Genomic DNA, 27,632 nt, shown 5'->3' with positions numbered 1-27,632 from the left:
GCTAAGTATAGGGTAGCATCACTTGCAACGTTAACTCCCTCTGCTGGTAGGGACCTGGTCTGCCGCTTTAAGAAGGTTCAGTATCCTCTCGGAGAAGAAATCCACGCTTCTGTTTTCACTCTAAAATCCATGATGATAGATAAACAGTTGCTAGACCAACAAGAACTTGTCCTTTGCATTCTTATTTAAACAGCAACCAACTTCATATTAACTATGATCTCTACTACCTGAAAATTGTCTCTCACTGCTACTTAATCCTCACAAAACGGCTGCATCAAGTACCTTAGCAGCAAGTAATTTCCTTGGTAAAAAATATTGTTTACAAACAAAATTATGATATCCAGGAGCAAGATAAACATCAGAAGATGACTAATCACTAAGTAAACCAACCCTGTCATAACATTATTTGCATTCCATTTTTTACTGATACAGTTTAATTTAATTTTCTAACAATTCTCTCAGACTTACAAGTTGTGAGCTCTTAAATACTGTTAACCACTCCCAAGACTATATCATTGCAACTAAAACGATGTTTCATGCGTGAGACATGGTATTTCATAGGAAAGTACCTGGAAAATACAGGTATCTTTCAGGTGATGAAATGAAACATAACTTGTCTGAATTTATAGAATCTGACCTCAAAGAGAAAGATTAGGCACCTTCAGATAACTATGCAGGATACTAAAGAAAACTCTGAATTCTAAAGAACAGCTTCTAATATTAGAACTACAGATTATCACACCAATATATACTGATACCCTATATTTTCCCCATTCTCAATAAAAACCTGTAACACTAAATATTAAAGCATACATGTGACATCCTATACATGTTGCTACGAAAAACTAAAATAAGTACTCTCATAATTCAGCCACGCAGCTTGAAAGCTCTGTGAAGTTTCTTGAAGAAGAAACCCTTAGGTCAGTGCAATTCATTTGCAGTTAAGTGACAAATCTTTTTGCCATTTTTAAGGGGGGAAAACACAGTATGGAATAAGTCCTAGACTTTCAGGTTCTACAGAGTTTTAAGCCCTGTACAACTCCATACAAGTTTAAGCAACTGCAAAAGCAAGCAATACCAAGCCATGTAACTTGTGGATGTACCTGATGTGAAGAGGCTCTGTGGTTCTGGTGCTGTGGGCCAGTCACTTGAAGTCTGTGGAGAGCTGGGGAAGGGAGGAAGCCCACTAGGGATGGGGTTAGGGTGCCGGAAGTTGTCAGAGAAGAGTGACTGTGATTCTGTTACAGCCCCTTCAAAAGGAGACCGTGCACTGTGATTAGATGAACTGATGGGTATAACTGGATTGGGTTTTGTTAAACCAGGTGGTGGTGAAGGTGTGTCACTGTTTGTTATCTACAGGCAAGAGAAAAAGAGAAAAATTAGGACATGAGTTTATATATAAAATATTCACTAATTCAGATAAAAAATTTCCTCAAAACTTTTGGCCACAATTGGGTTTGTTAAGATAAAGCTCAGCACAAGGGCAAACAAAAAATTAACTTAGCAATAGCCTTTTAAAATTTTATTTAAAATTATCACAGACGAAACTAGGGTGGAAAATGACATTTGAAATCATTGAGTCCAACCCATGACTGAACACCACCTTATCAACTAGACCACGGCACCAAGTGCCACATCCAGTCCTTTCTTAAACACCTCCAGAGATGGAGACTCCACCACCTCCTGGGACAATCCATTCCAATGCCCAATTATGATACACTTCAGAAAATACTTGCTTCTCCAACTGCAAGTTGCATTAAGTCCTCAAACTCACTTGTTACTTTCAGAGCACTTATCTTTGTGTCTTACCTGCTGAGAGCTGTCACCATTTCCTATACTGAGGGAATCTGACGGTTTATCGATAGGGCTGTAAAAGTGGAAGGGAAAAAGACAGTAAGACACTCAAGTATTTAACATGAAAAATCAACATTTGCTTTTGCAGTGGAAGACAAGCCTTAAAATAAAAACAAAGCAAAATTAAGAAGTAGGAATTAAGACGGAAAAAAGTCCACTTATTTTTTTATGAGACTGCTTTTTTAATCATAAGCATTCCAATAATTTTTCATATACTGTAATACTTCTTTTCACCACCCTCCACTCTGCTTGCTGATCACCTTAAGGAACAAAAGAAAAGTTTTGAACATGTTCATAGCTACTCTATACCATACAAAAAGCCAGAACTCGATCCTACGGCAGTATTTTGTAACAGTCAGTTCCATCTACGATATTCCTGTAAAGAAACTTGAGAAGATCTATTTTCCAAATACACACGTTTTCAGTTTCCATACAAATCCTAAATAAATGTAGGAGAGATAAAACATTAAATTAATGATTTAGTCTTGGTAGCAAGTTAAGCTTCCCACCAGCCTTTAAGTTTTTAACCAGCAGACATTAGTCCCAAGTTAAAAAAATTGAGGTTTGAGATGACAGAAGGGGAAAAAAAACATAGCACAAAAAACTTCCAAAAATAAGGATAATACTAAGATACAGCAGAAAACCACCTCAGAAAGCCATTCACTGCAAATTATTGTGACTTGGCTGAAATGGCACATCTCAGGATTCAAGATTCTGATGGGCATCTGTGAGTTGCCTTAATTATGCTAAATACCGCACTAATGAAATGGTATTATTGAAGTTCACACTAAAATCTTTGCTTCGCAACTTCAAGGTACTCTCTTTTTCATTTACCCGTAAGAAAAGATGCACAAGCATCAGGCTGTGCAGGCTAAGACACAGATTCTACAAACAAGCACCAGAAGTAAGAACATGAATTTCAGTTCCATTAAGAGGCCCCAATGTGATACAAGTCAAATTACAGTTATGATGTCAGCACAGGAAAAATATATGTAACAATTTCTTTTACCTGGGTGCAGACTTCAGATTCTAGATACACTTTGTTTTCAAACAGCCCTTGCTGCTGCAAAGTTTAATTACTGCATACAGCCATACAGTAAGGTCAACAATTCGTAAGATTGCTTCCACTGATAATTCTTCCCCTCACCCCAAAATGACTAATCAAAACCCAGCAGAATTACTTCTCCATTCTAAAAGGAACTGTGTAAGAGTAATCATCAATAAATTTTTTTGTAAAAAAAGAGCACTGATTGGGTCAGTACCTCAAACAGATAAATTAAGCTAAAATATTTATGACTACAAAAGAAAAACCACTGCATTACTCCAGTGAAGATTTACAAATACTCTCTACTTAGTGATCCCACAGCATGAATAAAGCTCTTCCATTTGAAACAAACTGCTTTTGGTTAGCAATTTTAAATACCTATAGCACAGAAGTTTGCTGTAGACTCTTCAATACACAATCAATTCTGATTGTAGAGCTGATATTCCAGTCAAATTCTTTCCCTACAGCTAACAGTCACAATACTGCAGTTTAAAAAGCTACGAGTAAGACAACTTTTACTGACAATCTAAATGATGAAAACGGTTATTATACTTGAACCTGCCTAAGAAGCCTTTATTTGCAAGACAGACTTCCAGCCCTCAGGAATGAACAAGACTTATTGACTATAATATTTTTATTTACATTTAATACATTCTTTTCAGGAAGAAAAGAAAATTGCACATTACTACTGAGAGGCAATTCACAGGCTCTCTGATCGCTCCCCAACGGGACTGCTGTTTAGCCTAACAAGAAGGTACCACTTTCAGCAACACTCTCCATTTTAATGCATGGGTTCAATATTGATTTAAAATGAAGATTGGCTACTTAATCAGCAGCACCACTGCTTGAAATATTAGGGTTTACCTTGCTTTTCCCCCATCCAACCTCTGAATGAGCCAAACGTGTATTACATAAAGGGGTCCATAAATAATAAACCAGCACGACTACAGACTAAAACTGGAACTGCAAGTGATGCATAAGGTAGAAGAGAACACCAGTTCTATTCAAGAAGGGCATCAAAAAAGAAAAAAATGTTGGCTGGCAATAAGAGGTTACTGTAAGCAGATGAATTACTTCCTCTACACAAAGAAGCCTCAGTTGAATCTGCTGCCCTGTTGTCCCTCCAAGTGGTAATTGGGGAACCCTTTCCTCTGGAGTTGTGTTTCTGGAACACATCACTAGAAGAAAATGACAGGTATTTTAGCCCTAACATTTAACTTCCCTCTATTGAAGCTTTTCCAAGTGACAAGCCTCCTGATGTACAGCATGTGCTTTTGTGGAAGCTTCTGTATAGAAAAAAAAGGAAGGGCTCAGCTCTGACTGGGACTGTGCAGCTGTACAAGCTGTTGATCCCCTGGTTATTCTGTTCCACTCAGCTCTTACCTGTACTGTCACTTACTAACTTCATGTTAGGGTTCTCCTGCACAGTCTGCCAATCAGTCTTTTTAACATGGGCTATGCTAAGCCCAGCTTTTTTGTGACCTGATCAGGATTTGAATCCAGCTCTCCAACCAGAGAGACTGAAGAATCATTCCCTCCACACCAATCAGTGAGAGAGAAAGCAAGCTATCTGAAGTATAAAAGGCAGTGCAATTACCCGAAATCTGAGTCTGCACCATCTGGAGTCATGTGTTCTGGGTCTGTGCCATTTTCTAATATAGGAGGCGTTTTCCTGTGTTCCATTGTTAAACCGTTGGCTGATTTACTTGAACTCTGTAATGATGGCCAGGCATCTTTGTTATTACTGTTGGGTCTGGAAAAAGGCAAGAGTAAAATAAAATAAAAAAAAAAAATAGAAGAGTTCAAGTTATGAAGAAAGTGTTTTAAAAATTGTAAACACTGGGGAAATAAATCCTTGTGCCAGACAATCCAGAAGAATAGATTTATCTGGATATTATTTTTCAGATTTTAAATGGTGATGACGTCAAAAAATAATTAGTGAGATAGGTAAGGTACAAAGAAAACCAGAGGGAAGTCTGTTTTCTTTGCTGAATAGATAGCTGCTTTGCCAATGCTAAAGTTCAAACGTGCCCATCTGGGGGAGAGAAAAAAAATGTAAATAAAAATGAAAAATGCCATCAACAGTTCAAGTGTCCAGACCTTTGCATACCTCATTTAGAATTACTTGCTTTAGCCCATAACTATTTTTAAGTTCTGTAAGTCACAAGCTATGTCCTTCTTTTTTTAATATATGTTTTATATTCCAGGCCCTATCAAGCCTGACCACAACAGATGAAGTTTTATGTTTTACACCTACACAAGAGTCTACAGCTTTGCTAACGGACCATGAGATCAGCCAGACAAAAAAACTGTTCAAGTTACTGCTCCATTCATTTCTAGTTTAAAGCCATAATTACTTCCCTTTTATAAAGTAACAATAAATTTCATTTTAGAGTACACATTAGAACTGAAGAAAGTTCAAGAGAGGACTCAAAGCCCAAGTTTTTGCTGTAAATAGTTACATTCTGTACAAATGTAAGCAAAACGGAATATAGTCTATAACCAAATGGATTCAAATACAGTGTTGCCTGCTAACCCTGCAATCTAATTATAAAAGACCTGCTTTTGTGTTCTCAAGTTCTTTTATGTTAACTGTAGCTTTTCATTTGCTTCTATTAGGAGCTGGTTTTAGTGTCCAAGTCCTGTAAGGAAGCAGCTTTCACAAAGAAAAATTTTTAACATGTATGTCCCTCCTGATGTTCCCCTACATTAGTATGTTCCTATTACATGGTCCAACATTTACTCTGCATCTTTAGGTCAATTTACTGATTTCACAGTCAGAACGTGGAAATTTCAGTAACTGCTTATAGCAACACAAACATTTCCTACTTCTATTCAGATAAAATCAGTAATAGTAGCTATTCTCAAATCTCAGTATTTTAAGATTTGCTATTCCATATCCATCTTTTCCCAACTACCTATACAATATGTACATAGATGAGAATCCTGACCTGATTTACAGATCTCATCTTGGCTTTGCACACATTTGGAGTAAGTTAGAGATAGTTGATTAGATACAGAACATCAGGGAATGATGACACAGCAGCAGCATGTCTGTCATTTAATATTCTCACTTGTACAAAAATGAACTGTAATCCAGATATATCACAACTGTCAATCCATTAACAGATTTATTTTAAATATCCAAATTTACGTTCACTGCCGTGCAAAGCCCTCTCTATACTAAAACTAACTTTAAAATGCCAGTTGAAAGTCAGTTTTGGATCCAAGGAGAAAGGAAAAGAGACAAATTGGTTTATGTTTGCGGGGGGGAGGGTTGAGTGTGGGGGAGGGTCTTTCTGTTTTGGTTAAGTTCTGGCTGCCTATCTCTGAAGGGCTGTTCTCCTAAAGATCAGCACATGCTTAATAATTGATTTTTGTAGCACAAGAAAACATTCATTTCAGTTCTTCAGAAAAATGTAATCAGGAAAATAAAAAAGCTTGATCTGTTTTAAATATGGGCTATACCTCCAATTTTAAGAGAACGCAGTCACCATGACTATCAAGTAACATAGCAAGAGATGAGTAGACAAAGTGGCCCTAGGGGATTTTGCCAGTTGTCTTCAGCAGGAACAAAAAGGTCTGCAAGTAGGACCTTTCAAATTACAGCAATTGTAGAAAAACACTTATCGGAGTTTAACAAACTGTTTTCTACTACTGGATATTTATAATTAAGCATCTACTACTTAGAACTCAACTTCTGTTCAATTCCATAACAAAACAGAAATCCTGCACCCCAGAAACACAAGAACCAGTACAGATTTGTCAGAGGCTCTGACAAACTGCTATAAATATATCACATCAATGAATCCTACAGAAACAAGAACCCAGTTGGGTAGAAACTGTGAAAGAACAATGTGCATTCACCAGTGCACCAGCTACATTTTGTACTGAGATGGGTCTTGAAGAAATATGTCAAAATCCCAGCTGCAAGAAATTCACCTTACAACCCTAAAGGTGGTACCTAGGCATTAGTAAAGAATTAGTGCCCATGTTGTGATTATGCTGTTCAACTGACAAGAGAAATTACCTCCAGAAATTACCACTTGTTGCCTTTAGAGCAACACCCCATTTTTTCCATAAGTGCTAAATGTTAGCACCACAGACTGGCCAAGCTCCAACTCTTAATTGCTTCCTAAAGGCTTAAAAGTTTGCTGTAGTTTCAGATAGCGCATTCTTCCCACACTGGTATAATTTGTTTTGCTGGGATCTAACTAGGTTTCAAATCAAAATTAGTTCAGATTTCAAACAAAATAATCAATACCCAAATTCAAGAAGTGGTGTATTTGTTTTGCTTGCTGTACTTTACCTTTGAAGTCAATATTGAACCAGTGCCTGAGAAATAAGGAGCAGCAGTGTCCTTAAGAAAAAAGATCCCTCTAGAAGTCCTGACCACTTGCAGTCAAAGTGCATATGACACTGCCTCCAGAAATTACAGAAAATAGCTCCAGTACACCAGATGGAATACCACTTCTCAGAATTGTATTCTGCCTATTCAAGATCCATTAGTATTATTTTAGATACCCAGTTTAGTACCCAGTTTCTTGCTTAGACTGCTGTGCAAGCAAGTGCACTGTACAAGCTGTGCAAGCAGTGCACTGGCAAGCTATTGTCTCAAAAATTCAGTAGTGCATAAACTGGCACACAACACAAACCCTGAATACAAGGCCAAGGTAAGTATGAAGTGCAGTCTAATCTTCACATTTCACTCTCCCCATCTCCCTCAAACTCCTACAAAAAGGCGTGGAAGAAATTGTCAACAGTTTTTATTTCTTTATCTTAAATACGCCATTTGAATGAATAATTAAGGACTGGTAACCTCAGACTTTAATTTATCTTTGTGTGACTATATACTCATATGGACAGAAATCTTTTCACAACTTACTTTCAAACTACTTCAACAGAATATTATTTTAGCAAGCCATAAGTGATATCTGCAATTACAACATAGTAAAAAAATATATGGACTGCACTATATAACATGATGTAAAAAAAGCATATCAAGATTATAAGGTGTCTCAGAAATAAGAATACAGACTGCATTCATGATGACACCATACCAAGAAAGTAGGCATCTGGTCTTTAAAATACAAGGTCTTCTTTCAGAATAAGAATATCTTGTTCTGAACTATTGATCCAAATGCAGAAACATTTTTTTCCTAAGACATACACTCACTTTGTTTTAAAACCAAGTGGTGCATATGTCCTGGTTCTGGCCAGGACAGGGCTAAATTTTTGCAGTAGCCAGGAAGGGGCATGGCTAGGACACTGAAGGCATCAATTCTGTGCCACCTTAGGTAATTTTCTGGGGTCTGGGGAAGGGTTCTCTTATGGGTCAGCATAGCCTGGCAGAGGGAGTGGTCAGTACTGCTGGGGGTTTCCATAGGGTGAGCAATCACTTGTGAACCATTCACTCCTTTCTTGTACCCTCTGTCATTTGTACTGTTACTGTTTGTTTTCTTGTCTCATTGCTGTTTGCAGGAAATTGTTCTGATCTTTACCTTCTGTGCCTCCAATTCTCCCCTCCCGTCTGGTGCAGGGGACGGCAAGGGGGAGGAGTGAGCAAGTGGTGTGTGGTTTGGAGTGGCTTCAGTGGGAACACTAAATTGGAGAACACCAGTCCTAAACAACAATATGTCCCTCCACAGAGAAAACCTGTCAGATTTTATAATATAATAGGTACTTAAAAGAGTAGGCAACTTCGGGGATCAAACAGGAATAAAAGTTTTCCTTGGAATAACCAGAAAGCATAACCAGGCAGTCCAGCACCAGTAGTTACACATCATACCTCTGCAGTGCTGTCACTTTGTTCTTGTTCTTGTCAACTGTACCCGTAGATAACTGGAGGAAGTTGGGGTTTAGTTTGTATAATTCTTGCAGTAGTTTCTGTTCATATTCCTGGTGCTTACCCGCCTAAGGAAAGAGAAACTCACAATGAATGAATACTGGTTTAGTATATATTTTTACAGTTATGATTTTTTTAATATATAATATACCCAAGTATAAATAATATGCCCATATATATAATATGTCCCAAAGCTTAGTAATTTAGCCTTTACAACTCATCAGGTCACTCCTTTCAAACTCAAAACAGTGCTTCTCACTCTCAGCACAGATGTGATCTCAATGGCTCTAAAGGTTGCCTAGGAATCACTTGGATGTACCTACCAATTTATAATTTTTCGAGACTTCTAAAGTAGAAAAACACCTATAACCTTATGAGAACTTGCTCCTCAGTTCTAATCAAGACCTTCACAAATACACCTTAGAAATCATAAACAGCTACATCTCCAAGGCAGTCTGTGTTTCATGTATCAACCATACTAAGCTTTTCAGAAGATGGGAAGGAACAAAGAGTTCCTTTTAAACAAAAACTTATTCCAAAATGAAAGTAATTTTATATTGGCTTAATAAAACAGCTGAGGTTTTAATGATAAATCATTTTTAATAACTGAAGAATTGAAATATTCTTTCAGCTAACAATCAATTGAGAACAACTTTTTGCTTTCAGAAATTGAGGATGTCCAATCCAACTCCAGAATACTAGAATCTGACAAGCGAAGAGAGTATTTTTCAGTCTCGCTTGCAGATAACATTCTGTGGCTTAATATATAAAACAAAACCAGCGAGATCTACTTCTACTCCCAATATTTAAACTAACATCTGAAATTCAAGATGAGCGTTCATGGTTTTTGTAGGTTGTTATGACACTCCAACCTAAGAATTATTACTTGCAAGTTAAGTATTGTTATGAGCTGAATCAAGATGCAAAATAAAACAGTGAATTTGAAGTTGTCAATAGCTTTTATCTAGTTTCCAGACACTAGAAGATGTCCTCTAGCAAAGGAAACAAGTGCCAAGATTTATGGTCAGGTCTTCTGAATCTTAAGTCTGAAACACAGAAGTTATTATCTGTGACATTTTCAGTATTGATTTAAAAGCTCTCACACTACTTGTACTTCTAAAACTAAACTTTTTTTTTTACATTACTGAATTCCTTAATATTTTGTTGGAACAGGAATGGAATTAGTCCACAGGCAACGTGGACATACCCCTAGAAAAATTTTACAACCTAAAAATATAACACGTTTTTTCTTAAAAAATTAAGCATGAATATCTGACAAATACAAAAAATAGTACTGCTGATAAACTATATTCCCTTATGGGTTCCTTTAGAAGAGCAACTGCATATCTCACCGGAACACTTCAAGTCAAACCCTATCAATGCCTCCATTCTTTTGCTACTTAATTGTCCAGTTCTCCATTACTGTTTGATTCTGAAAATGTCCTTATGTAGTCAACTTATACAACTCTCAGGAAGGGTTGAAATAACTGGTGCCTGTATCATCCTACCCGCTTTGTCAGTGCCTACACCCAAGCTGCTACCTGTAGTAGGAAAAACTGTGGTTCTACAGTATGGCTCACCTAAATGCAAACCTTGAGATATTCTGCACCCTGGAAAAGCTTCTTTCACCATCCAACTATGACTACAGCTAGGTTGATGCACAGATCTGCACTGCAAACGTTAAGCAGCTGAGTAAGAAGAAACCTCTCTGGATCTCTCAACTTGCTTCAGTGACAAAAGACTGAATATCACGGCCAGGTACATCAGAGGTCAGTCTTAAATTCATTTACTTGCCACATAAATGCAAGAAAGAAACAAGATTAAAATCCTATATAGGAGCTTGCAGTAATTGTGTTTTATTTATAACAGACAACCCAGAGGCCAAACTTAGCAACTCCAACCCACCTACAATTCCCAGCTTCACTTTCAGACACTTCTTGGAGTTTGACCAATTCTTTTTAGTTTGCTACAATATTTAGCTCTATTAATTATTTAACCTAGAATACAAATTCATCCATTGACAATTTTTTTTTAAATACAGAGTCAAAGTCTGCAACAATGAACATGCAATCTCATTAAGTGGACCTGGAAATTCACTGACACTAACCCAAATGCAGGAAAGCTGGCACACTGAAAGAACAATGTACTTAGCAGTTGTGTAATTTCCAATTACTTTTAAGAAAACAATAAGAATTTTTTAAAAAGTTTAAGCAATATAACAAGGAACAGGGAAGGAAGATTCATGTAAGCCACCCAGATGAAGTAAAATCCACTCAAGACTTCTGAAGAAACTCATACATGAAAATTAAATCCTGACCAAGGTATGTAGCCTATCAATTTTAACCAGCAGTCAGGCCAGAGGACTGACAGTTTGCCACTGACTCCTACAAAAAGGGCTGTAGAAAAGATTCTGTGAACTACAGGCTGCTAAGTAAACCTCCATCCTTCCAAAGGTTACTAATTATAATAATAATTTTTTAAAATAGAAGTTCATGGGTAAACACAAGCCAGTGGGATTGAATCTGAGTATCTATTTTAAAGGGAAACCCTGCTTCACTAACATGAATTCTTTATAGAGTCAGTAAGCATAAATAAAGAGGATCCACAAAATTTTAAAAGATGTCTTTGATAAGGTTTCACACCAGTTATTTACTAATCTGCCACGGAAGAGAGGAAGGGTTCCTGTGTGAACTGAAGCTGGTTCAAAGGTAGAACTCTTAGGGTGCAGAAGCAAGCAATGAGGACTGATGACTGGCATCAGTTCTATACAACACTGTCAGCATGCATGAGAAAGGACTGAAAAGCAAGTTCTTTGCTGACAATATCAAGCTTTTTGGGTAATAAACTGCCAAGCTGATAATGAAGAACTCCAAAAGAATCACAGAGAAACTGGCAAACAAGCAAACGGTGGCAAATCAGCTTCACCAGGGACATGTCAGATGACACAAGAAGGGAAAAGCAGTCTAGATGATAGTAACCCTCTACTGATCTGTGAACTGGCTGTTACAGCTCAGAAAAAAAATGCTGAGGTTACTGCCAACAGACCTCTGAAACTGTTAGTTGATTATGCACTAGCTTCAAAAGATGTGCTGGGCATCATTAAAAAGGCCACTTCAAATAAACTAAAACAAAATTTTTAAAAAGCACATATCACACTACATATAAGACACTGAGAACTGAGAAATTAAACTTGGCTTCCCCCACATCGTGCATCTGAGCTCTGCATCTCAAGGAGGACACAGCTAGAAAATACAGAGAAGTGCAAGAGAAATTATCACAGAAATGGAGCAACTGCTTTAAAAAGAAGTTTAAAAGCCCAGAAACTATGATTTGGAGAGAAAGGTGGGAGATACTACATGAAGTTTTGCCACATCACAAAGGCAGTGAATAAGGTGAATAAGGGGTTTTGCTTTCAGCAAGCACTACAAAGCTAAGATTAAGGGACACTTGACAAAAGTAACTAGAGAGCAGTTTAACACTGGCAAAAGAAAGCACTTTACAAAACAGCTGGTGAATTTCTGGGGCTTGCTGCCACAAGAGACTAAAGGGTTGGCAGTACCAACAGGTTCAAAATGGATTAAATAAATTCATGGCTGACAGCTCTATAAAAAACTAAGACGACCAGACAGAACACACCCTCAAACATGTCTACGTAACAGATCTAGGTGGTGAGAGAAATACAGAGAAACAAACAGGGAAGGTGGCCTGGTTTGCAACTTGTCCTTGAATTTTTCCTTCTATTGCAATTATCTGCTGAAATCCTCAGAAACAATTTGTGGAAAGTATTTAATAGATATGGACATTCTTCCTTATTTTCTGGCTTCCAGCAGCCTAACACATCAAAAAAATTCTACTAGAACAACATTTGCGCTGGCACTAGGGGTGGAGACTCTCTGCTTCATGGACAGACCACATGCAAGAACTACAGCATGGATGCAAGGCTGGCATACTTGAGACTGAGTTTAAAAGCTTTACCATACCTCATGTAGAAGGACAGAGCCAGACCCAAAAGACCTCAGAATCCACCACATTTGAGACAGTAAAGCTATCCATTTACTTAGTTCCCTACCCTAGACAGTAAGTATTTTGATGTTGAGATAGTAAAAAAAAATTCCAGCATTTTTTTTTTATGTACTACTACAGTTACCCTCAATGTTTTATTTGCAAATGGTTTCTAAACACTTCATAGGCTAAAAGGGTTACTGGGATTCAGACAGCATGGTCAATCCCAGCACAAGAGTCAATCCATGATAACTGTCCACACACACCAATTTTACAGGAAAACCCGTATTTGTAGTAGCTTCTTTCATAGAGATCCAAAATAACATTACCTTACCTTAGTACGAAAAAAGGGGAAGCAGTTAGCTCAGGTTATTTGAATTCTTGGCTAAGAGTTTAATCTCCATCTTTTTGCCTCATGAATACTCACCTGACTTCTCAGACTTTAAAAACAGCATGCAATGGAAAAAATTGAACTACCTGTTCTTTGCAATATCCAACTGGTTGATCACCTCTTGGAGTTCAAAATTCAGCACTGCCATAACATTCAGCAAACACATTACACACATTAGACTAAATCACAGACAGTAAAACATCCATGCCATATTTCATGCGTTTCCCATTCACTACACTTACCTGCATTTCTTCTTTTGTGAAACTGGCCGCTTCATCACCTAGCTCATGTAGATACATGCAGTCTGGTTTTGGACACTGCATATTTTTTAGAAAATAACTGCAATATTTTGTTGTACCTAATGATGCCTGAAGAGAAAAAAAAAATTAAGTATTGGAGGTTAAGAATGCCTTAAACCATATAAGATAAAAAAGTTATATTTAAAAAAAGTTACCTCAAGATTTTAAATTCCATCATAATGCATTTTTGATGCAGATGGAATAAAAAGTCCCTTTGTAAGAAATTTACATATGCTTGAGTATTAGATAATTAGGATGCATTTTTATTTTCATCCAATCTAAATAAATGCCAAAGTAAGAGCCTCAGTAAATATTTGCATAATCATAAGGAGACAAGCAGCAGGGTCAGGAAACAAATATTAACTAGATTTTTTATAGCCACCAATTTGGCCAAATCAGCCTGAACACCTGTTTACAAAGACACCAAAAAGAAAAAAAATCAATTTCCCAGGGAGCTTTTGAGAGGTGTGGTGTATGGACTGCAAAAATGTTCTGTAAAAGCAAACAGTGAGTTTTCACACTGTACTATTATGCTATACAACAGAAAAGCCACTGTGAGGATGGGGAGGAGGTACATATCTTTCTCTCAAACTTTGTTTTAAGAAGTTACCTGCTAACCCACCAAAACACTGCCTGCCGGATGCTCACTGAACTCCCACTTTGGAATTATTACCAGGAAAAGAAGTCAAAAGCCAATGCACTGGACATTCTTGTTCAGCAATACAAGCATACCCACACAAACAAAGTTGTATACTATGCCCTGATACTAGTGGTCTTGAAACATACACATGAAAACATAAAAATATTACCACCTTAAGTGTTCTGCCGTCTACCACCACATTATTGACGCACTGTATGGCTCTGAGGGCATCTTCTGACCGGATGTAGGTTACATATGCACTGGCACTTGGACCCTAGAAAGAGAACATACACTATTTACTTGTTATTTTTCCTTCCCCTGACAGATCTGATCATTGAGTCACCTTCTTAGCCACTCACTTCATAAACTGGTATATTCAGGGCTCAATGTTTTTAACAAGAAACTGACAAAAAAGGCAGAAGTCATAAAAACTCATATGTGATGCATAAAGAATGAAGAAAAGAAGAAATGCATCAGTATGTTGCATGAATGTTCTAAAAATACTTAAAAGGCATTTTATCCCCAAAATGCAGATTAGTGACTAAATGCCATATTGCTGCTGCTTTAAAGTTTCTCACCCTGTCTCCCAATTTTCTGTGTTGCATTTTGCATCCAGCTTTGAGAGTCTGGTTGGAAAATGCCTCAGTAACTTAACAGTAATTTGATTCTTGCAATGCCTTTTTTTTTTCTTCACTCTTATCTATTGCTTAATCAGAAATAGGGAGCCCTAGATTCCCTCTGCACATGTGTATTCTCTAAAGGAATTAAAATTAAAAGATTACAAAGCCCTCTGACTTACCTGTGAGCCTGCATATGATGTGCTGTTATTAATGACAACTTTATGTATTTTACCAAACTTCCCAAAATATTCTGGTCGTTTCAAAACCTGCAAGAAAAGAAAGTTCAAGTGATATATGTATAATTCCTACAGAGGTGTACTTATTCTTCTGTGAAACTGTGCAGCTAAAACCTTTAACTAATAAAAAACAGGTCTCTCCTACAAAGAGGAGCATATAGATTTAGATTTGTTTTCCCACATAAAAACACAGTTACTTGCAATACAAAGTGTGTTGCCACTGCAGAATTTTAATGACAAATATCCCACATTTTATGTTGTATTTTTAAAAGTCCTTTCAGTACTCTGATTACCCAAACCCCACACTGGCAAAATATATCCCATTCAGCATAAGAAGTTCCTGTATGTATCTATTTTATAAATTGTTTTCAAAAATAAAAATCACTAGTTCATTCTAGTTTCCACACAACCATACACCTTAAACTTGCATCCAGCTATATTAATTACTAGCTACAAAATGCCGAATCCTGACTGCCTTGCCCCACACTCCAAAGAAAAAGGGAGTAAACCAATTAGCTCAAGTGGTCACAAGTTTTCCAAAGACCAGACTAAGCAGAGGATGACAATATAAGAAAATTTCCAGGGGCAAGAAAAAACATTTCAGAATCAACATCATGCCAAAATGAATGAGTGACTATCACATCTGTAAAGGAAAAAAAAATACCCGTCTTGCCCTTCCTGGAATCAGTTAGTACTAACACATCATTTAGGGACCCTGTGCAAAGCAAGAACATCACCAGCATATTAAGCAACTCTGCTGAATAACCGTTACCTGTGTGCCAATGAACTATCTGACACATTTACACCAAAAGCCTTTTTTTTTCCATTTCTGTGATGGAAGAAGATGCAAAAGTACTGACTACTCAGACTGAAGCTAGACAAAATAAGGGCATTTCTAGTTCTAGACAATACTCTGAGAGGTTATAAAGGAAGATTTGTTTCCCCTACTCCATCTTCACATTCACATTGGACAGTGCAGTTAAACTGTACTGATCCAAGAACTAAACTACCACCTCTCCCTTCCCAAGCAAGCATCAATATCTTCAAGAACTAACAGCATCACACTTGGAACATCCCAAAGAACCACAGGGCACATGGTATAGACAACCAGTCATTCACTGGTCTCTTCTGACTGCTCTTCACTTGGTCTACACCCTCTTGAAACATACTACACCCACCCTCCAGGCATCCATCCAGAAGAGAGTGACAATCCTGAAGAAACTTCCCTTTTACTCAAGCATATTGCAGACTATAATCCTGGCACATGACAGCATAGTCTTCACAAGTTTCCTAAGAGCATGTCAACAGAAGAGCATCCACCTGTACTCCACTATGATCCACAGACCTATTTCCAGAAACAGCACATAACAGCCAAGCTCCCATTCCAAATAATCTCAATTCATGAAAGAGTTTTGCCTGCTTAAGTAGAAAACTTGAATATATTGTATGCTTTTTAGCTCATCTCTCAGGCTAGGTTTCTTGGAGATCAAGTCACCTTGTGCTATATTCAATATTCAGTAAGTACACATTATTTTCTGGTATGTCACTGAGAATACTGCTACCAAAACACCTAATACAGCACATCCCCATCCCCCAATAAACCCATTCCTAGTTACTTCAAGTATTCAGTGTAGAATTATCTGAGGTTCAAAAAAGTTTTTTAAATCAACTGTATTTACCACTATTTCTCTTAATTACAAATCCTCCATCTGGTCAAAGAAACCAAATTTCAACAACAAATTCATATTGCATTTTTCATTGATAAATAGCCCCAAGCCAGTGCTGACAGTTGCTTGCAAATACTTGCTGCTATATTTTAGTACATACTGAAGTGTTATACACCAGATGAGTTTTAACTTGATTTTTTTCTCTTCCCTTATCCTCTGTTTTTTTCCTCCTTCACTAAAAGCAGCTTTTTACATTTGTTCTTCGGTCTACCAAAGTACAGACCATACTCTGAGACCTCAGAAAGAGCCACTTCTGTTTGAGAGCTCTCTAGATAATTTAGTCTGATAAGGTATACTTAATCTGGCACCATAATTTTGAAGACATTTATCTTATCCTGTAGTACATTTCCTCCATATTCTAATTCAAGATACTTTCACTCATTAGCACTTATTCCATTGTCTGCCTGCAGCTATGACTGATGATGGAAGTAAATAAAACATTTTAAACACAATCAGTTTTCTCAGATGAAAACCTGATTTCTGATGATGCAGAGTAGCAAACCAACTCTTTCCAAGGTCTTCCTCTTATTAATTTTTTCCCCCACAACTTCTTAAGGACACCCCCCTTATGTTCCTTCCTAGTGTATACTTCCAAGTGTTGGTTTTTTTCTTCTGTCCCTACAGGTTTGTGTGATACTGTATATCAGTTATTTGTAATCCAACCAAGCTCCCATTTTAGAATTGGTGATTCATGATATAGCTGTATAATGCCAGCAGATCCAACCTAGGAAAAGGAGCACCTAAAAAGTCCTTATGCTTATTTTTAGCTTAAAAACCAACTCCCATTATTAAACAAATACAAAGAACAACATCTCCCCCCTCCCCCTGCCAAAAAAAAAAGAGAGAAAAAACCCATAAAGCATCTATACTCCCTAAAACAGACACAAACACTTATTGATGTTATTTTACAGGAGGAAGCTCAATTCCCTTAAGAAGAGGGGGCGTTATGGCAGTGAAACTTTTCAACACAGCTTCCTTTTATACCCTTCAGGGAGACACAAGGGTGTTCCAATGTTTCATGGCAGCAAGTTAAGAGCAAGATCTGCAAGTGTGAACTGCTCACCTCTGGATCTGCTAGGCGCTGAGATAGCCCTACCACGAAGACAAGGTTCTTCTGTACAACCCGTACACTGGCCAAATGTTTGCGATTCTCTGATATCTTCTGTTTCCTCTCATTTTGTTTCTGTTTCTTTTCATTTTTTATCCTCTGCAGCTCTTCCTGGGAGAGTGGTTTGTACACTGCTGGATCTTCTGGATATGGCTAAACATAACAAATAGTATTAAAACCAACCCATTTAAGAAACAACAGATTTGAAAGCCATTAATTACCATGTTTTAATTCAAAAATTTCTTTACTCTATTACACTGATTTGATTGTTAAGGCCACCCACATTATAGAGGCATATTCAGTCCCTTGGGGAAGGTAAATATCTTGCACATTTTCATGGAATTCTCCTGTTTAAAGACATAATATTGATTTGGGCAACAGCCACATTCTAACCCAGATACCTAGTCAATTTGGTAACATTACAAGCAGTTGCATGACAGCCAACACATCCTGTTATAATTTCACTAACAGAGCTTAGTAAGCAGGGTGAAAGCATGAACTTTGTATTTATTGTCTGATACAAATCTGGGTACTTAAACATATTCAAGACTGAGATAAGAAATTAAAATATAAATGTAGTTTCAGTGGTCCACTAAGTTCAAGACAGTAACACTATTACACTACTCAAACTTTACATGTTTAATTTCTAGTGAAGAGACAGATTTCAACACAATTAATGCACAGTGACTTAACAGTATTCTTGCCATGCTTATGTACCAGTTTGAAATTTGGTCTCTCCCTACAATTAATTCCTCAAAAACAGACATAACACTGCCTATTTTCATCTCAAAAGTATACAACAGAAGTACAAATGTCCTCAGAGTTACCTAGGAAGACTGCTCTATTCATGCTATAAAGGCACTAATTTGGCCTGGTCTTGCAGCCTCTGCCCCAGATTACTCCTCAAAGCAGTCCCTCATTCCTTACCTGTCCCAGTTTTTCAGACTGAAAAGTCAGGTTTCACACTGCACACAAAAAGCAATGCTAACCACAAAAGCAAGTACATAAAATATATCTCAAACAAAAAGAAGAGTTTCTAAACACCAAGAAGTAAAAAACGAGAAGAGTATGGGAGATGGGAATTAAGACAGAGACTTAAGACAAAGAAGCTAAGCTCAAGCTCAACAGTAAGTTAAACTAAGGTCTTTGCTTGCACTACCCAAAGGTTTCAGTGTGCAAGTCCAACAAAAATGAATTTAACTCTTTCCTGATTGTCCTGTGTTAATGACAAGAGTACAACTAGCTGTCATACTAAATAACCTGAGAAAAATCTACAGCAGATGAAAACGTTTAGGTTAAAAGCATATCTTCCTCATAGTTGCATGATATTACTCAGAGCCACCAAGTGCTTAGACCTGACAGTCTTCTGAGTACACCCCCAAACAAACCAAGATCCATTTTTCAGTTTAAAGTTCAGCATTGTTACGCTACACTTGAGATATCTTCTGAAAATATGCTACAGTTGACTTGAGCAGATGGCATCTTAGAGTCAAACATCAAGTCCTCTGGAACATGTTTTAGTATCACAAAGGAATTTAAATTTGTAAGATACTTTAGCAGTAGCCAAAGGTGTCCTTAATATGAAAACACAATAAGGACTCAAGTTACCCTTGAAGAACAGTCAAAACCATAACATTTCCCAAAAAGATAAGTTACTCAGAGTTAACACTGGATATGTTATATAGATTTCAGAATGTACTTGCTGAACACCAATGACCCACTAGAGTAAGGTCATTTGAGATTTGCTATAGCCAATTAATATCTTGTATTTGAACACATCTACATATGAGGACCTCTGAGATGCAGAATAATTTTACACTTAATGAGCTTCTCAAAGTCTGTAGTAGTCAATCAGGCAAACTAAAGAATGTTGTGTATTTACAGAAAAGACTACTCAGGACAAAGAGTGAGTTAACTCAGTTATCACTGAGTTCAGGTAGGAATGGAAAGAAAATTGCACCAGTATAACGTAGATACAGTTCCAAAAATATGGCTTGCCCTACATCAAGTGATGTCATATCATATCCACAATCCATTCTTTCAAAGATTAATTCCTACTCCACATCCCAGACTATGCATGGCAAGGCTTTCAAGAATGCTGCTCTCTGGTACTGTGCAAGAAATGCATTCATGGTCTTCAGTAGGTTCAGTAAGGTTCCTGAAGGTCCAAGAAAACTACAGGAAACAGTGCCAAAATTCATCAGCTTCTTTCCTGCCAAGTATAGCCAAATTCAGAGCACATTCTCAAGTAAGTAGCAAGTTAGGCAGGATGTTTCTTCTCTGTACAGCTATTTTCTGCTGCAGGTCCTGAACGTTAGTCAAGAAACAACCTGGGTAGCTCAAGCATAACCCTGCACATAACACTTATATGTCCAGCTAGTAGTTTGTATTTCTACAGGAAAGCATAAAAACTCCTAGTAGGAACACAACTAGGCAGCAGCTTCAGAATCAGGGGAAAAGAAATGTCTCCAACTCAGCCAAAAGTTTGAGACTAGCTGAATAAGAATTTCAATCATTAAGTAGTGGCAGTAGTTGGTTTGCCACCATGGACAACCACACTTGTTTGAGCAACAGAATCTTCCAAAGTTCTCACTAGATACTGTAGAGCTGTATTATACATGTTTCGTATGCATATCATTCATAAGACATGCATATAATGCTTGCAAGGAATAGGACTAGTTTGATATCCTGACTTGCAGGACCTGTAAATCAATCTGCATACACCTCTTGAATCCCAAGAGTAACTCAAGCACAATTGAGAGGTAGATGATTTTCCTATCTATATATCGTGTGTGGCATGATAACAAGTTAGGAGAAATTGCACATTTAAAGAGGGTGGAAGGCAAATAAGCACAGCATCAACACCTCAGAAACTAATTCTAAAAAAAATTAGTATTAGAAATCATTTTCCTTTCAAATAAGGACAAAGTCAGTCTACAATTAGGAAAATAAATTATTTCATCTTCAGAGTCATTGCTTCCCACAGTGCTGAAGTTCATTAACTTGGACAATGGTTCAACTACAAACAGGTGCATGCACTGAAGACTGCCGGCACAAGCAAGGTGGATTGACAGCTGGTGTACCTCACAGCACCTTTCAATATGCTGCTTATGCTGTCTAACCCTACAAATCAGAAGTAGAGAGAGGACCATACGTATCAGAAGCTCTCAGGTCTTGCAACAACTAAAGTGGCAATGCTACTGACATGCCTACATCTTAGTTTTTTATACAAGATACTTGCTTAACATACTATCTCTAATGCTTCAGCTGATAGAGGATTTGAGATCCAAATGAAGTAGCTACCTCAAGTGTTATCAGCATTGATGTATTTTCAGATGCAAGACATTAGGAGATATCAACATCATTGATTCACTAAAGTCTAGCTGACACCTTTCACTTAAGTTATACCAATGCTTTTCAGCAAAAACCACTGAGGTTCCCCAAAAAGCATGACATCATGGAAGATGACCAAACTTTCTTTACACTAAGTGCAAGGCAGTCCCTACAAGGACTTCAGCAAAAGTTTGAATGTCTCTTTTGAAGTCTTGTTTCTCTAATCAGAGATGGCCCTTGATGAATTCTCAGTCTTCCTGACTAATTTTGTCTTGTTATTTAAGGTTTGTTTTCTTTCAGACTTTTTTCCCCATTTCCCAATTGTTGAAAGATGAGCTGTGATTTATCAAGCACTTTGTCATTCCCAGATGGGTCACATTCCTTCCACATAATGGATGTACCAACATTTTCCACTTGTTGTCTTGCTACCAAGTAGGTCCTGAAACAAGAAATAAAGAAAGTCAACAAGATCAATGCACCATTATATATATACACACACCATTATACTTATATTTAAAAAAAGGCAATTTCCTATCTATTTCAAAATATCAATTGTTGCACCAAACAATTCTGTTGTGGGATTAAAAGCATAGGAGGAAACATTGACATTTGGAGACTGCATTAAGACCAAGCGTTCCTTTTACACAGAAGTAGTAAGAGAAACATGGACAAAAACATGCTTAAAGCATGTTAATTTCTTGATCATACATGTAGCAGTATACTGTTTCTCTCCCTAACACATGGTGCTAGGAGAAATAAAGGTCGCCAAGTCAAGGAACTGGAGAAAAAGTCAAAGCCACACCAGAAGAACAACTGTGTATCAAGCTATATTATTTTGTGGAAGAGCAAAGTATTTAAGAAACATGAAAAAGCTAGGCTTTTTTGTTGTTGGATTTAAAAAGTGCAGGAACTGATACTAAGGTCTGAGAGTGACATGCTCTAATTAAGCAATTGAAACGGTATGTATTATTCACATGACAAACAGTACCTAGACTGCTGAATTTTACAGAAAAGAAAATAGAAATATCACTGCAAAGATAAAAATCACTGGCTTTACAACCAGAACCAGCAAGTCTGCTGATCTGCAAACCAGATTTTGGCTACAGAAATCTCTTTTGAAGACAGCATATATTCATTCTAATTTGACTAGTTAGCAGCTATTTCACTCACAGTTAAGAAATCAATTAACGGGAAAAAACAGGAAGCCTTGCTTACTACCTTATACCTACAGCTACAACTACCTTACCTTGGCTACACCTACAATTCTGAAGGGCATCAAGAACTCAAAGCAAGACAGTTCCATTTTTTTTTTAAAGTAGATATTTTTTCAGTTAAATAGAAACAATTAAATAGAAACAATTTCTATTTCTCTAGAAATAGACTCTATTTTCTGAGTCTATTTTAGAAGATTCAGACAAAGTTTAGAAGTTTTTAATATGTTAATACTAATAAATACCAGTTTCCAACCAGCATCTAAGTTTAATTCATACTAGCACCTTACTAAAGCAAATGTTTACGCTGTAATTCACTGGAAGAAACTTAAGACAGACTAAATCAATTGACTGCAACCACATGAACGTATTCTGCACATGCAGATGTTAAGCTATAGAACAGTTCAAACATGTACAAGTACTCTCTCCTTGGTAGAAGAAACCACAAGCTAACAACTTTTCACTTAGAAGTGAATTAAAGAAGTTTAGGAAGATAATGGTATATATGGAATGCACAGTTAAGATCTACCAAACTAATGGCATGGGTGCCACCAAAGCATTTAGCCAAGCCATTTTATTACAGACTTCTCCAACATCTCCCCCAAACCCTTCAACCAAAATCCCTGGACAGGGGACTTGTTCACTGCTCCTCTCTATAGATTAGTGCTCAAATCACTGGGTAAGTCACACTGCATTCAATAACACTGGCACAAATAGCAGATTTCTATTATGTAATTGTGAATAACATACTCATCCTTGTTTTAATATGTGTTTATTCACAGTCCATTTTGCAGTAACTATCCTGCACTGGTATACTCATTATAAAAATATGACATACCTGTTGAAATCATTGTACCCACTATAAACTTTCCTGCTAAAATTTTATTGCTTTGCCATGTTCTGTGCTTCAGCATTTTAAGTGGCCACAATCAATATAACAGAAAACTGCTCAGATCCTTCCCCAGAAGCTTTACTATGCACTGACAGGGACTACTTAGACACACTGAACACAAATACACATACCTGGTTCCTTCTGTCCAGCACACTTCGAAAGATGGCTTCTTCACTAATTTAATGCTGCAACTCTGTAGTTCAAGATGATTTATTCCCAAGATCCTGGTGGGAGGCTCTGCACCACAATGTCTTTGTCTATGCCACAGAAGCAATGTCCTCCTCAGCCAGCCTTCTTCATGGCAACCTCTTAAAATCCAGTGATACAGCTCCAAACTACATCAAGAATATCTTGCAGTCCATGGATGAAGAAAGTACCAAGAACATAATCCTCATCTGTTATGAAAGGAGAAGTGTCCTTTCTCTCCAGGAAGGGTGGGTATGTTTCATTCCAACTGCAGCACTCATTCGAGCTTTCCTCATGAAACTGTTCTTCTGAGCAAACTGTATCCAATTAGGCAAAATATTTGCACATCCAATCAGAGGGCAAAGTATTCCACATTTAAGAGTTCAGCTGTGCCAGTATCCGTATTTCAAAGAATTCAGATACCCAAAGGCAGTGAATAGCACACTGCTTCTGTGATTCTTCAAATACATTTCACAAACTTCCAATAACAAACAAAAAGTAGTGTAATAAATCCAGGAAAACAATGCGACAGACAAGGAAATCCCAGAAATCTCATGTTGTATCAGAAGAGTAGAAATTTTCTTGTACTATGGGAAATTACTATACAGCATGTGTCATCTACAGCAGGTATCCCAAGTGGAGAATGATTTGGCTGATGACATGTGGATCTTCCTTGTAGAACACAGAGCTCAAATATTGCAGAAAATTTGCAGAATTTTTTAACAAACATTGCTGTGGGATAGCTTTCAGGCTTGCAGAGGCATCCAAACACAGGTAAGCAGTAATAGCTCTAGTGTAGCCAAAGCCCAAAAGAGCAGCAAGAAAATATGACTGAAAGTGCTTATAAAATACTGTGGCAGTAAATAGTGAGACCAAGTAAGATTACTTGGCATCTGAAAAGGAAGCCGTAACATGAGACAGGAAGACAAGACAGGCATAAACTAGGGACAAGATAATGATTAAATAGTAGGAGAATGAGAAGACATAAGTAGCTGCAATTACAAGAAGAGAAAGGCCAGGCAAGAAAGTTACAATCAAGGGAAGTCATTAAAAAGAAGAAGATACTGAGAAAAAATTTTATTAAACACTGAAGATAAGGAAATAATGAGTTTACGCAAAACACTAGAAGGAGAAATAAAATAATTCAAAGGAAATAACAGGCAACTCAATGAAGCTGAGGTTTATAGTTGTGTCCAACCAAAGTACCAGCCAGACACAGAGAGATAGAGTACCACCTTCAAGCATTTGGCAACAAGACTAGAATACCAGACAAACAGACTTAGTCTAGGTTTTGAAATGCTTTAAAGTTTGCCACCACTGGGTATTGTTCCACAGGTTTTACACATTTAGTATCCACAAAAATATGGATTAAAAGCTCCAGTGCCACAAACACAACAAGCAGGTGCTTTATAAACTTGCCCCTCAGTCTCAGCTCTGTCAGTTTAGCTGAATTTTAGCTCTCAGCAAACCCCTGATGCTGGAATCCTCACTGTTCTTCCTGAAAATACTTTGTTAACACATAAGCACCCCAACTCAAAGGATTTTTATTTTTGGAGTTCTCAGCATTAGCATGCCTTGGTTCTGATCGACAGCTTCCCCTATCAACTTGGTTCTGAATTCAATAAACCAAGACTAGCTTCTTCATAACAGCTTCAACAAATATGCAGACAGAATCTGAAAGATCCAACACCTCACCCTTGATCTAAGCCATGACTAGATGATTGTTTCCCTTAAGGAAAAGGATGTCTTTGGTACCAACACAATGCAAGAGCCTTGTGATATATGCAAGACAAGCTGTTGTTCCAGGGATTTACCTTTCTGCAAGCAGGACAAAGTCCATTCTCATCAGTGCGAATACGATGCCAACAGAAACGACAGATTTGGTAGCCACAGGTGCAAGGGAAGAAATTGATATCATCAATTTCCAGAGGCTCCATGCAAAGAGGGCATTCCACAGGGTCTTCCTTAGCGTCAGGGCTGCGAGACATCTTTATATGTTCGCAGAGCAGCAAAAGTTTATAATAACTTAATAGACCAAGAAGGTCAGCACTTGAAGGTCTGCAAGAGGGGGAAAAAAAAAGGAGAAAATATTATTAATGCTGTTGACAACTTTTCTTTTGTAACTTTTAACATTTCAGTTCTTCATCACTTTTCTTCTCCCCACACAAGTTACCTACTAATAGACAAGCTTTTGCCTTTAAATAAACTTGATTGTTTTTTCCTACTTACAGGCCTCACAAATAATACAAAGATGGTACTAGTGATGCACCCTCCCCGCTTGGATAGACAAGCACTTTGTCAGTTCACTAGCCTGTTTGGGTTTCAAAATGTAGATTGCAAAGAAATCGGTGTACACCATACATTGCTGTTGTACCACCAGCTCCTTTAACTACTGCTTTCTTGAAGTCCTTTACAAATCTGAAATCAAATCCTTGAATGCAGGACTTAAACATTAAGATCAATTTATTCCTTTGCTCAGAGATGTGGAACAATGAGATTTGCAGTAACATTTAGGTCATCCATTCAGACTTGAGTAGGTTACAGAATTAACAAACAAAACCAAGGAAAGCTTCTTACTCAGGACAATTTGTTTCTTTTGTCTATCTCATTTTTTGGTCCAGAGACTGATCTCTAAGATCAGCCTTAGGACTACTTCATTAGCCAAGATTTTTCAGGTGCACATCTTTCTGTATGTGTCAAACTTACATTCAAGTCAATCATGCTTTTCATCAGCACCCAATTCACAGCAAAGCCAAAATACATGCAATGTGCTTGAAAAAAACTCAAGTTGTAACTTAGAGTGCAGACACAATAAGGTATTTCTGGACCAGAATTTTGAAGAAGACCTATATTCAAGTCACCATTTTCTTAACTCATTTCCTGAATTCAGTCATTTGAGTATGCTTTATTCCATCAGTTTAAGGATGCAGCACAGGAAATTTACTTTCAGACTCAAAACAAGACACTTGGAATCACCACTGAGATAACCAATTTGGGTCTTTTCTTCTTTATTTCATTTAAGTATCACTCTGGATATGTGAAATTGTACCTAATCTCAGCAAGCTGTTTCCATCTGCTGCCTGACACATGCACGTGGATGGGGCAGAATTCAAGGGCAACAGTAGAATTTTTAGGTGGACCTTTGGAAGAAAAACTAAAAACCCAGTGAGAAATACTGAAAAGATGTGACCAGAATTGATAGTTGGATGGTCATACTAGCTCTAATGAGCTACATCACTTCTTTAGAAGTAAGTGAGCTCTAAAGTCTTTTTTAAATCCAGAATTCTTTTTGCAAGCATGTTTTTCCCAAAACATCAGTAACTGAATTATAATTGAACCACACACACAATCTGGAGTCTCCCTTTACTTTCCCAAAAAGTTTTCTGTTTCATTTCTAACCGAAAGCTAGTAGATTGTGTACCATCCAGTATTTCTCCAGGCTTTTAGGAGCAAATCCAGAAACCAATTCTCACATCCACCTACTTGAAGAAGAGTGACATTTAATTCTGTCCTTTGAAATAATATGACTGAATGTTTTGAAATCAAACCCTTGCCCACAGATTTCAGTATAGTCTGACATTAGCCTTACGTAGCATTGATTTGATACCTTAACCACCCCCTCCCCCCCCACCAAAAAAACCAAACTGGTTGTATTTTTATCTTCTTCACCCCATATCATACTTCCTTGCATGAAGTCTGTATTATAAAGCCCAAGAGGTTCCAGCTCAAGTTGGGACCCCCCCACCATACAGGATATGATCCATTTAGCATCAGTCCCTGTCTGCACACCACTTCAGGGACAGATATTCCTCTACAAGCAGCCAGGAAAGAACCCTGAAGAGGGAAAGCACACATGCATGCAACCAAAGCACCATCCAAATACACAGCAGAGACCCCACAGGTTTGTATGGGAATGGCTGCATTGTCATTAGGTTAACCTGTAATCACAGGCTGATATTAGAAGCCCAGACTACCTGCAATTCCAACTAGTTTGGTAGGGAGTATATCCTCTAAGCACAAGTGCAGTTCTGGTAAACAAACACCACTGCCCTTGAGAGAAAGTTCCACTGGATGACCACAAAAAAGTAAGGATGAGAGAACAGTTTTTAGATGCTGTAAGCATAATTTCTCTATATAGCATGCAATAGCAGCAACACTCCTCTGACAGTCACAATGACTAAAATCAAAAAGTTAAACCTCAGTGATAATACAGCAGCTTTCATTTCATTATCTGTGCTTTCAT

The 27,632-nt window shown here is 37.5% G+C and overlaps 1 protein-coding gene across 5 annotated transcripts in view; it reads right to left on the bottom strand.

The window, feature by feature from the left end:
* Window positions 1-27,632, bottom strand: part of CNOT4 (CCR4-NOT transcription complex subunit 4) — a 78,976-nt gene that overhangs the window by 19,280 nt on the left and 32,064 nt on the right. For 3 of the 5 annotated variants that reach the window (XM_069001073.1, XM_069001048.1, XM_069001056.1), the window contains exons 2-10: window positions 25,204-25,447; window positions 17,723-17,920; window positions 14,876-14,962; window positions 14,249-14,350; window positions 13,380-13,505; window positions 8,688-8,812; window positions 4,497-4,652; window positions 1,810-1,867; window positions 1,104-1,353 (exon numbers count right to left, since the gene is read on the bottom strand). In XM_069001073.1, the coding sequence (XP_068857174.1) occupies window positions 1,104-1,353; window positions 1,810-1,867; window positions 4,497-4,652; window positions 8,688-8,812; window positions 13,380-13,505; window positions 14,249-14,350; window positions 14,876-14,962; window positions 17,723-17,920; window positions 25,204-25,377 (1,276 nt within the window). In that variant the 5' untranslated portion in view covers window positions 25,378-25,447. The remainder of the gene's footprint in view (window positions 1-1,103; window positions 1,354-1,809; window positions 1,868-4,496; window positions 4,653-8,687; window positions 8,813-13,379; window positions 13,506-14,248; window positions 14,351-14,875; window positions 14,963-17,722; window positions 17,921-25,203; window positions 25,448-27,632) is intronic. The other 2 variants (XM_069001065.1, XM_069001082.1) reach the window with 1 other exon arrangement.

Source organism: Aphelocoma coerulescens, chromosome 1A (genome assembly GCF_041296385.1).
Source record: "Aphelocoma coerulescens isolate FSJ_1873_10779 chromosome 1A, UR_Acoe_1.0, whole genome shotgun sequence".
NCBI classification, from domain to species: Eukaryota; Metazoa; Chordata; class Aves; order Passeriformes; family Corvidae; genus Aphelocoma; species Aphelocoma coerulescens.
The sequence above is the reverse complement of the archived record's forward strand: the minus strand, read 5'-3'. Positions and strand labels throughout refer to the sequence as shown.